We start from the raw sequence: 12,402 nt of genomic DNA on the forward strand, positions 1-12,402 counted from the left end.
AACCTACAGCCAATATCATACTGAACGGGCAAAAGCTGGAAGAATTCCCTTTGAAATCAGGCACTAGACAAGGATGCCCTCTCTCACCACTCCTATTCAATACAGTATTGGAAGTTCTAGCCAGAGCAATCAGGCAAGAAAAAGAAATAAAGGGTATTCAAATAGGAAAGGAGGAAGTCAAACTGTCTCTATTTGCAGATGACATGATTGTATATATTTTTTCATAATAATTTGTCTCAAGATTGTTAAATGTGCTCTGAATGAAGAGACCCCACCCCCAAAACAGGCTTTGTGTGAGCAACATTCACCTGGGTGCAGGTGGGCTGAGTCTGAATAGAGAGTCAGCTGAGGGCAGTGGGATAGGAGTTGGCTCTATAGGTTTGGGGTAGGCAGTGGACAGTTACAGAAGCCACAGTTCAGGATGATTTTTGCAAGCCGGGAGGGGGTCATAGGGTCTGGAGTCACAAGGTTGACCTATCAGTTGAGCAAGGTCAGTTACAAAGTCCAGTTGCCTTCTCAGTTGAGGTGGAAATAAGGAAAAATACAAGAATGTCTCAAAGTTAATTAGGCACTGCAGGGGTTTGTCATTCTTTTCCTTTCATGGTTTTCCAGTTACTTCAGACTTTGTAGTTCCAGGAACTCATCCGGAGGTGTATGTGAAGGTCACAGAGGTTACCATGCAGTCCATGGCACAGTCAATCAGCCTGAAAGACCTTACAAAGATATTTTCTAATCTGTCTTGTGATTTATTCTTTGACTCATTGGCTGTTTAAGAGTATGTTGTTTAATTTTCATTTATTTATGGATTTTCCAGTTTTCCTTCTGCTATTGATGTCTAGTTTTATTTCATTGTGATTGGAAAAAGATACATTGCATGATTTCAGTCTTTTTAAATTTATTAAGACTTGTTTTACGGCCTAATATGTGATATATCCTGAATAGTGCTCTATATGCACTTGAGAAAAATGTTTCTTCTACTGTTATTGGCTGGAGTGTTCTGTATATGTCTGTTGGGTCTGATTGGCCTATAGCATTGTTCTTGTCCCCAATTTCCTTATTATGCTTTGTCTAGTTGTTCTATTTACTATTGAAAGTTGACTACTGAAGTCTCTTACTATTATTGTAGAGATTGTATTGTACTATTACTACTTTCTCATTCAATTCTGTCAATGTTTGCAACATATACTTAGGAGCTCTCATATTTAGCACATATATGTTTATAATTATATCTTTTTGGTTAATCCACTCTTTTATCATTACATAATGTTCTTTGTTTCTTGTAACAGTTTTTGAACTAAAATCAGTCTTGCATGATATTAGCATAGTCACTCCTTCTATCTTTGGATTATTATTTGCATGGAATATCTTTTTGTATTCTTTCACTTTCAACCTATGCATATTTTTAGATTTTAAAGTGAGTCTCTTGTAGAAAAGAGTATAGTTGGATCCTATTTGTTTTATTCACTCTGGCAATCTGTGTCTTTATATTGAGAAATCAAATACATTTATATTTAAAACACACTAATGGGGAAGGACTTACTATTGTGATTCTGTTATTTGTGTTCTGCATATTTTATAGGGTTTTTTAAATCACTCATTTCCTTCCTTACTGCCTTTCTTTGTGTTTGGTTGATAATTTATAGTGACATGTTTTGATTACCTTCTCATCTTCTATTGTGTATATTCTGTAGATACTTACTTTGTGGTTACCAGGGTGATTATGTAAAACTATCTACAGTTATAATAATCTATTGTAAGTTGATTACAGTTTATTAAAAACCACTAGTCCTTTACAGCTCTGCACGCCCTCCTTTATGTTATTTATGTCACAAATTACACTTTTATATATCATGTATCCATTTATATACATAGTTATTTGTTATGCTTTAGTCTTTTATATACTATAAAAGAATAAAAGAGAAGCTACAAACCCTAAGTTGCAATAATACAGGTTTTAGATTTGTACATATATTTGCTTTTACCAAATAACTTTTTTCATATTTTTGTATGGTTTCAAGTCACTAGCACACACAAAAAAAAAGGAGAATCCATCTCTAACAGCCTGTCACAGTACTAACAGAATACCACGTACCTCTTTCCTAAAAGTATTTTTTAAATTTTGGTTTTTGTTGTTATAACTTTACCAAAATTATTTAAAGTAATTTTACCAGCATTGAGTTTTATTGACTAAAGCCCTCCAGATTATTTAATGAGTATGAGCCTATTTTGTTTCAGCCAGTTTGCATGGGGCCTTGTCTTTAGCAAAAATAATTTCTGGGCATGCAAGTAACTGTCTTTTAGGTTCTACTTTGATGTATATATTCTGAGTGAATTAAAACTGTCAAAGAAATCTTGACTTTCAGTGGCAGGCACTGGAATTGACCCTAATAAAGTGTTCCTGGGATAAGCCCACTTCATATTCTCAACCTGTCTGAAGTAGTCATTATAATCTGAACTTCCTGAAGTTCATGTGCAAAGTTGAGTTCATTGTTTAATATTCAACGAGGATCAGTCCAGTAAGATGGTACTGTAGGAAAATATCAGATACGTGTCTATTTAGATTGCAACATATTCTAGCTGACTGCTGATCTCAGCCACCACACCTGTGTTTTATCTCTGTATTCATGGTCTGCAACCTTGGAAGCTTTGAACTTAGCTCATAAAATCCTGGGCATCAAGAACATGTGGTTCTGATGGCTAGACAGGGAATGAGAGTGAAAGGATCTTGCCCATGGTCAAGTGAGTTAGTGACGGATTTGGAGGGGTCTGGACTCCTGTGATGATGTCATTCTGGCAATAGTGTTCCAGTTGTCCCTTCATTTCCTCCTAGTCCCATGTCTGGTCTGATCTGGCTGTTCCCCACCTTCCAGTTCCTGCCTTCTCCAGTGCTCCCTTCCATAGGTCACTCTGGCTCAGAGTCCCTGCTTAGCAAATGCCCAACCTTTTAATTATTTGTTCAGTAAAACTTGAACTTATGTCTCCCATTCTTGATAAAAAGAAAATATGTTATGTAATATAGGGTTACACTATAACTCTTGTCCTCTGGCTTGGCAACTACTGAACTGTTTTTACATTGAGCAAACGTTTATGGCAGTACTGCCAAGAGTCGGGTACTAGGCTTAGAAATATCCCCTGTTCTCTCTAGTCAAAGGCGGCACCAGCCAGAATTGCAGATCTAGGTCCCAAGCCCATTGCAGATCATAGGCCAGGGTCTGCTCTCATCTGGGCTCCTTTGGGAGGGAAAGACATAATCATGAACATTCATTTTATAGATTAGGCAACTGAGGCTGAGGGAGTTTAAATAACTCATACAGGGCCTGCACATCAGTCATATTCCAAGGATTCTTACTTGCTCTCTTCTTTCTAAAGAACAAGATGTCTCTGGAGCCCATGGAAAGCCCAGGGGCCTGGTTGGGCATGGTGGTCCACACCCATAATCCCAGCACTTTGGGAGGCTGAGGCAGGTGGATCACCTGAGCTCAGGAGCTCGAGACCAGCCTGGGCAACATAGCGAAACCCCATCTCTACTAAAAATACAAAAAATTAGCTGGGTGCAGTGGCATGTGCCTGTAATCCCAGCTACTTGGGAGGCTGAGGCACAAGAATTGCTTGAGCCCAGGAGGCAGAGGTTCCAATGAGCTGAGATTGCGCCAGTGCACTCCAGCCTGGGCAACAGAGCAAGACTCTTGAGACAAAACAAAAAAAACACAACTCTTTCCTTTCCCCTTTCCTTTCCTTCCTTCTTCCCTCTCTCTCTTTCTCTCTGTTTTCCTCTCTTCTTTTTCTTGATGATTTTATGCAAAGGGTTGACATTCCGATTGTTCTATTTTCAGGTTTAATCCTTATTTTAATAAGGTTTTCAAGCAGAAAAACAAAAATAGAAAGCCCAGGGGCCACCTGCATCAGGTTTCCAGCCACACCTTTTTCTTGTCCCCCTCGTCTTTGGCATCTTCTCACCGATTCTTAATTCTTTGTGGTTGCACAAAGTCAAAATCCCAGAAATGTTACCACTTCCTGCCCACTCAGATGACTTGTTTTTTTAAAAAGGAAGATAACAATTATTGGCAAGAACATGGAGAAATTGGAATTCTCACCCATTGCTGGTGAGAATGTAATACGGTGCTGCTGCTATGGAAAACAGCTTGGAGGTTCCTCAAAAAGCTAAACAGGCCTGGAGTGGTGGCTTAAGCCTGTAATCCCAGCACTTTGGGAAGCTGAGGCAGGTGGATCACAAGGTCAGGAGTTCAAGACCAGCCTGGCCAACATGGTGAAACTCTGCCTCTACTAAAAATACAAAAACTAGCCAGGCACAGTGGCAGGCATCTGTAATCCCAGCTACTCGGGAGGCTGAGGCAGAGAATTTATTGAATCTGGGAGGCGGAGGTGGCAGTGAACCGAGATCGTGCCACTATACTCCAGCCTGGGCGACAGAGTGAGACTCTGTCCCCCACCGCAAAAAAAAAGTTAAACAGAAGTTGTATGTGACCCAGCAATTCCCCTCCAAGTTATATATCGAAGAGGATTAAAATACATGGACTCACATATTCCTAACAGTCCAATTCACAATCGCCAAAAGATGCAAATAGCCCATCCATCAATGGATGGATAAATTGTGGTCTATCCATACAATGGAATATTATTTGGCCATAAAAAGATTGAAGTTCTGATACATGCTACAGAATGGATGAACCTCAAAAATGTTATATGAAGGCCAGAAACAAAATTTCACATATTGCATCACATAAAATATCCAGAAGAGGTAAACCCACAGAGACAGAACATGCAACGGTGGATGCCAGGGTCTGGGGAGAGGGAAGAGTGGGGAGAAACTGCTCAACTGATACAGGCTTTATTTTGGAATGATGGGAATGTTTTGCAACTAGATAGAGGTGGTGTTGCAGAATACAGAATGTACTGGATCCCCCGTGCCTTTGTTCACCTCAAAATGGTTAATTTTCAGTCCTCAGATTGGATAATCATAAAGAAAAAGGTTAATTTTATGTTATGTGCATTTCACCTCTACACATTTATTTTTAAAATCTCAGAAATATATACTAACAGGCATGGGACATGCCACTCTGATTCCTGCCAAGCCCCTTATCTGGGGTCCCCACCCAGCCTCAAGCCTCTTGCTGACCGGTGGAGCACAGAACCTTTGCCCTAAACATATAAGATCCACATGTTGGCATGATTCCTGGCCAGATTACTTCTTTATTAGCAGTAATTATAACTGCCTCGATTCAGACACTACCTTGCAACCAAGAAATGAGTCAACAATGATAATAATGGTTAAGGTGGGTCATTCTCTTTATTTGCCAGTTAAATTATATTTATTATAATGTGATATGAAAAAGCAACTCCAACAGTAATGCAAGGGCAAAGGACATGAACATTTTATCAAAGAAGAAATGCAGCTATCGAAAATACAGAAATATTCAACATTGTTAATAATAAAAGTAGGCCAGGCGCGGTGGCTCTCGCCTATAATCTCAGCACTTTGGTAGGGTGAGGCAGACGGATCACGAGGTCAAGAGATTGAGACCAACCTGGCCAACATGGTGAAACCCCATCTCTACTAAAAATCTGAAAATTAACTGGGTGTGGTGGCATATGCCTGTAGTCTCAGCTACTTGGGAGGCTGAGGACGAAGAATAGCTTGAACCAGGGAGCAGAGGTTGCAGTGAGCCGAGATCGTGCCTCTGCATTCCAGCCTGGCAACAGGGTGAGACTCCATCTAAAAAAAAAAAAAAATGGTGGGGCTCAGTGGTTCATGCCTGTAATCCCAGGCATGAACTTTGGGAGGCTGAGACAGGAGGATCACTTGAGAACGGAAGTTTAAGACTATCCTAGGCAAGTCAGTTCAAGACCAGACTTCATCTCTACAAAAAAATTAGCCAGGCATGGTGTGCACGCCTGTAGTCCCAGCTACTCAGGAGGCTGAGGCAGGAGGATTGCTTGAACCTGGGAGGTTGAGGTGGCAGTGAGCCATGATTGTGCCATTCCACCCCAGCCTGGGCAATACAGTATGACTCTGAATAATAATAATATATATTTTGTTGAGACAGTCTCACTCTGTTGCCCAGGCTGGATGCAGGGGTGCGATCTTGGCTCACTGCAACCTCTGCCTCCCAGGTTGAAGCAATTCTCTGTCTCAGCCTCCTGAGTAGCTGGGATTACAGGCATGCACCACCACGCCCAGCTAATTTGTGTATTTTTAGTAGAGATGGTTTCACCATCTTGGCCAGGCTGGTCTCGAACTCCTGATCTAATGATCTGCCCACCTCTGTGTTTTTTTTTTTTTGTTTTGTTTTTGAGATGGAGTTTCACTCTTTTTACCCAGGCTAGAGTGCAAAGGCGCGATCTCGGCTCACTGCAACCTCTGCCTCCTGGGTTCAGGCAATTCTCCTGCCTCAGCCTCCTGAGTAGCTGGGGTTACAGGCGGGCACCACCACGCCCAGCTAATTTTTGTATTTTTAGTAGAGACGGGGTTTCACCATGTTTACCAAGATGGTCTCGATCTCATGACCTCGTGATCCACCCGCCTCGGCCTCCCAAAGTGCTGGGATTACAGGCGTGAGCCACCGCGCCCGGCCCAATTGTATTTTTTATTACTAAAAAAAGGTGGACCATTCTCACAGCCTGAAATGCTTATCACTTTCCCTTCTTCTGTCCAAACACTTCTCTATGATAATGCAAGCAGTCATCCTTTAGGAAGACTTCACCCCAGGTAGTTCCCAGAACCTCTTCTCTCTGCCTTTCCAGAACTTCTGGTGTCTCTCCAGTTCCTCCGTGTGAAGTACCCCACCTAGGGTCTCACTGTGGCTCCTTTTGTGAAGTTCTTGTTCACATTTTCCCTTACGGTTCTGTTCCCCTGTATTGTGTCATAGCACTGGGTACAGAGGAGAACCCATTCACACTGATAAAGAGGGTCCCGTGGTTCTGAAGATAACCATGTAACCAATCAGAATAGGGCATTGTGGGCTAGGTGTCAGGCATGGGCTGCACTTGGGTGGGCAGGCCCCTTGGAAAGTCAGAGGGTTTGGCAAACTTCCAAATAATGTCTCCCTGGAGTCTGCTTGACACTGCATGCAAAAATCCTGGATGCTGTTTATTCTGGGGAGATGGTTCATTCCATTCATTTGATTATCAAAGAAACTCATGTCCCAACTAACAGTCACAAAATCCAGTTTGTAAACTGAGATGACCTCAACTGAATGAACTTGCTGACCCTCTGATTTCCCCCAGCCTCTCGGTGCCCTTGAAATCGGAGCAGTTCAAGCAGCCTCGTGAGACATTACAATGTTTAATTATTTCAGTGATTATTAAACCTTGCCCTGTGTTGACCCCAGGTGAATCACAAGCTGAATTTCTGACAAGGACAAGTTATGATATTCTTTTCAATTATAGAAAAAAGTAAGTTAATTGATAGGATTTTCTTTGTTTGAATAATGTTACTAGTTTTGAAAAGGTAACATATGCACATGGTATACATTAAGAAGGTATAAGAGGATAATCCTTTTATACTACTAAGAATAATGTTTTCTCTAAGTTTTTTTTGGTAGATGCTTTCATTAGGTTAAGAAAAGTCTCAGCCGATGGCTCATGCCTGTAATCCCAGCACTTTGGGAGGCCAAGGTGGGCAGATCACAAGGTCAGGAGATCGAGACCATGCTGGCTAACACAGTGAAACCCTGTCTCTACTAAAAAGACAAAAAATCAGCTGGGCATGGTGGCAGGCACCTGTAGTCCCAGCTACTTGGGAGGCTGAGGCAGGAGAATCCTTGAACTTGGGAGGCAGTAGTTGCAGTGAGCTGAGATTGTGCCATTGCACTCCAGCCTGGGCAACAGAGCAAGACTCCCTCTCAAAAAAAGAAAAACTCCCTGCTATAAGTTGTTAAAGTTTTAAATTATCATAAACGGGAGTTGAATATTATTATATATTATTAATATATTATTATTGAACTATCAAAGGCTCTTCCTGAAACCATTGAGATTATCTAATAACTGTTCTCCTTTAATCTGTTGACGAGATCATTGGTACTTATCTCTTTTCTCTGTTAACCATTCTTGAGCCTCAGGTTTAAATTCAACTTGGTCATAGTGTGTCATCTTTGATCACTGCTGTCTCTGACTTGCTACTATTTTTTTGCTCAGGATTTCTGCACTGATGCTTATGAATGAGACTGGCATGTCATCTTCCTTTGTGGTCCTGATTTTTGTCTGATTTGGATCATGTGGTTATGGCCCTCATGGAAAGAGTTGGGCATGATGCCTTCTTTTTCATGTCTCTGGATTGATGGGAAACTTTGGATTCTCTCCAGATGGCCCTCAATGGTCCCTGCCTCCTCATTGTTAGGCCCCTGGGCAACCCCTTCTTGTGTTTTGTTATTGTTTTTTGAGTTGGAGTCTTGCTCTGTCGCCCAGGCTGAAGTATAATGCCATGATCTCAGCTCACTGCAACCTCCACCTCCCAGGTTCAAGCAATTTTCCCGCCTCAGCCTCCTGAGTAGCTGGGATCACAGGCACCTACCACCACGCCTGGCTAATTTTTGTATTTTTAGTACAGACGGGGTTCCACCATGTTGGCCAGGCTGGTCTTGAACTCCTGACCTCATGATCTGCCCGCCTCGGCCTCCCAAAGTGCTGGGATTACAGGCATGAGCCACTGCGCCCAGTGAACCTGTGGTTGTTAAAAGCTCCCCATGCATGTGAATGCTGTGAGCAGTGTGTTCAGCTGTTGAAACTGTGAGTAAGCACCAGTGGGACCCTCTCTGGCACTTGCCTGCTGAGCTCATGAAAGAGGCTTGTTGGGCTTCTCTTTTACATGTTGATTTCATCACCTTTTACTTTTTGCTTTCCTGGAAACAAAAATAATTCTGATTGTGACATGTCAAAATTATTTGCAACATTCCCCTTTCTGCTGAAACCACAAGTTCACTGAATACACAATTTGGTAAAGTGTAGGATGTGCATGTCGTTTTCGTGGTTACAGCCAGCTCTGTAGCATGTTATAACTACACTGGCAGTGTGATGGGAGGTGTAGAAGGAAATATTTATCTCATGTGTGACTGACACAACCTGCCAAGTTATTTTAGGAGCCTCCTTGAATTCCTAGCAAGAAGGCCACTGGCAGGATTTGTAATTACAACGTCTGGCTCCATGCCCTGGCTTCATGGGTTAGTCACTTCTGCAAGTCTCTTCCCATCTGTCTGTTTCCACATCTATAAAGTATAAGTTAAATCATCCTAACACTGCTCACCTTACAAAGTTTTATTGCTGATCATTAAGAGAGGAAAGAATATATAAACTGTGAAGTACCATGGAAATGTTAGTGGTTAGTTTATCAAGAAATAGACATTCTAGAGTGGAGTGGAAAGCAAACAGTTATGATCAAGTCCTCTTCTTTTTTATTAATTTATAAAGAAAAGAGACTTAATTGACTCACAGTTTGTATGGCTGGGAGTCCTCAGGAAACGTACAATCGTGGCAGAAGGCAAAGGGGAAGAAGACACCCTCTTCACAAGGCAGCACTAGAGAGAGCTCCTCTTCTTTTTTTGTCATAAAGTCTACAGAAGTGCTTATACTTCAGGGCAAGGGTGGGCAGGGAGAAGAAACGACATTGCTGCACCCCAACCCTCATTAATGAGTTTGCTAGGGGGCCTCACTTTGTCCCAGTGTAGGGGCAGAGCTCTGGCCACTACCTATTCAGAAGGCCTGGGCTGCATTGCTAGTTCCCCACTAACTCTGTGTGACCTCAGGCAGGGTTGGGCCTGTGTTAAAAGATTATGACCCTGGGCTCTCAAGCTAGAGGATCTAAATTTGAATCCTGGCTCTGCAGGAGCAATTAGTGATGTAATCTTAGATGGATCAGTTAACCATCCTGAGGCTTAGTTTGCTCATCTGTAAATAGGGATTATAACAATACCAATACCATAGGGTTGTTGGACAGAGTGAATCAGTTAATCCGGGATAGGTACTTAGCATGACATGTATTCACTATCATTTCCTGGAGTAAGACCTGTGTGTGAGTGGGTGTGAGCATGTGTAAAACCATTTCTCTGCAATCTCAGTTAAGAAACCAATCCAGAATTTAAACTTCAGGGCCTAAATGTGTGGTTATCTTCTCCCAGTTCCATCCTATCCCACCTTTGTTCTTCCTCCTGTCCACAGGAGCTCTTGGTCCTTGATTGGGCTGGAAGACCTGGTGGACCCTAAGTGATTTATAAGAGAAGGAGAATAGAGGACAGGGAATGTCTCTGAAAATCCTACAGGGACACAGAAGTTGAGAGAGGCAGGCAGACCTGCAGGGGTCTTCTGATTGGGACAAGGAGGACCTTGGTCTTCATAGGCCAATTCTGGTCAATTTCCCCCATGGACAGATGAGGAAACAGGCCCAGAAATGTCCAAGGTCTCACATTTCTCATCCATCAAGTCTTGTTGATTCTGTTGTATTCGTGTCTTTCAAAGAAAGATAGAGCTGCAGTGTGCTATAATCACAGCGCAGCACTCCAGCCTGGGCAACACAGTGAGACCCTGTCTCAAAACAATTTTTAAAATAAATAAATAAAAAACAAAACTTAGATACCACCTGGCCACCCCAACCTGCAAAATCAAGTGTTGCCTTACTGAGAAGAATGGGGACTTGAGAGCTGAGTTACAGAGAGATAATCTTCCCCCCGCTTTTTTTTTCAGTTTACATCCTCAAGATCATGACCTGTGAAATTTGAATCTAATACACAAATCATTCCAGAGCAATGCTGCCTCCCCATACCACCAGCAATTAAGTTGGCCACTGGAAGACAGGACAAGCTTCCCAGAAGAGAGGTACCACTTTGGGCTACCAATATAAAAAGATGAAAATATCAGAGTGATGGTGTTCCATACATCACTGAGTCCCTGGACATCCTTGTCCACTGATGCTGATATCTGAGCCTAATGCTTCTCTGAATGTTCTTTGAGATTTGACTTTGATCCAACACTAACTAGACTGAAAAAGAAGATAAGTCTTTCATGGTTGATAAGGACATTATATTTCTCAAATTTGTAAGATTACTTTTCCTCGGCTGTACTATAATTATCTGCTTATTTGTCTCTGCTCTATGTGTTTAGGGTAAAGAGTTGACCAAGACCAAGAATAACGTCTGGGAGCACAGCTTTAAAAACATGAGCCGGGAACTGTGGCTCATGCCTGTAATCCCAGCTCTTAGGGAGGCAGAGGCGGGAGGATAGCTTGAGCCCAGGAGTTAGAGACCTGCCTGGGCAATATAGCGAGACCCCGTTCTCCACAAAAAGGAAAAAAACAAGACCAAAAAAAAAAAAAGCGTAAAAACATGATGAATGCTTTAATACAGGAAATGAGTAGGTGAGAGGCATGGTGGTTGGGTGTTCTTCCAACACATAGTGTCTTCCTTGACACATTCAGTGCGTCTCTCAGTAGGCAAGTCCCTACATGTTAGAAGATATTACCTTCTGTGGAATTAAGTGGCAGAACGTGCCTTCAATTATTTTCCTTTGCAGAACAAGACCAATTGCATTAGTTAGGACACAGTGCTGGCTATGTTTTAGGTCCAAGTAACGATTAGTCTATCACTGTTGGTATAGATTCCAACGAGTCAGACCACCTCCTGAAGTTCGTAGGGCAGGTAAATCGTCATCTTAGAATAAAAATCATCATAGCCAAGTATGTGTTTTAGAGGAAAGAATAAAACATATTCGTTTCCTTAAAAAAAAAAAAAAAAAAAAAAAAAAAAAGAGAAGGGCTGTGGATTTAGGTGAGTGAACGAAGCTGTTGATAGTTATCAGATGACACTGGAATCTTTACTTGTCTGAATGTGTTGTGTGCACCTCCCAGGGTGGGAACATAGAGAAGGAGATCCTCCAGTAATTCCAGTGATATGGTCAGAAACGGCATCTTTTTTTCTCCCTGCTGAGATGAGGTGGAGTCCTTTGTTCCAGAAGACCCACAGAGGGTGCTGCTGGGAGTAACCCTTGAGTCAGGAACATGAATCTCAACCAATCTGCAGTTGCAGCCTTGAGTCTCACTATTTCCCATAGTGACACTTAGCAGGGAATGGCAGGTGCACCAGAGCAGCACAGGACCTTCCATGTCCCTTCCTGTTAGCTTTTTATAATATTTTATTGTGATCATTAGCAGTTGGGAAGCCACTTGCAACCACTGAGCCTCAGTTTCTACATCTGTAAACTGGGAATAGTAGTGTGGCTGTATTTAATGTGCTCAACGAAGCCACTGAAAGGAGACGGAAATGTATCAGAATTCCTTGGACTTTTATCCTACTTCTCCTGGGGACTGTCGCCCACCTTTCCATGTCTGTCCTTTGTTGGTATGATACTTGCTGTCACTTCTTTCTTTAGGTACCTCTCTGTAGGGCTCTGTTATTCCAG

At 42.1% G+C, this 12,402-nt stretch overlaps 1 protein-coding gene across 2 annotated transcripts in view; it reads right to left on the reverse strand.

The window, feature by feature from the left end:
• Positions 1–5,289: 5,289 nt before the first annotated feature.
• Positions 5,290–12,402, reverse strand: part of ZSCAN25 (zinc finger and SCAN domain containing 25) — a 173,309-nt gene continuing 166,196 nt past the window's right edge. The window contains exons 7-8 of one of the 2 annotated variants that reach the window (XM_021671663.2): positions 8,783–8,858; positions 5,646–5,734 (exon numbers count right to left, since the gene is read on the reverse strand). In XM_021671663.2, coding sequence (XP_021527338.1) covers positions 8,821–8,858 — 38 coding nt within the window. In that variant the 3' untranslated portion in view covers positions 5,646–5,734; positions 8,783–8,820. Of the gene's footprint in view, positions 5,735–8,782; positions 8,859–12,402 lie in introns of both variants that reach the window. The other variant, XM_064376416.1, reaches the window with a different exon arrangement.

This window comes from Aotus nancymaae, unplaced genomic scaffold (assembly GCF_030222135.1).
Source record: "Aotus nancymaae isolate 86718 unplaced genomic scaffold, 86718_ANA_hifiasm-v0.15.2.pri h1tg000015l_0, whole genome shotgun sequence".
Taxonomy (NCBI): Eukaryota; Metazoa; Chordata; class Mammalia; order Primates; family Aotidae; genus Aotus; species Aotus nancymaae.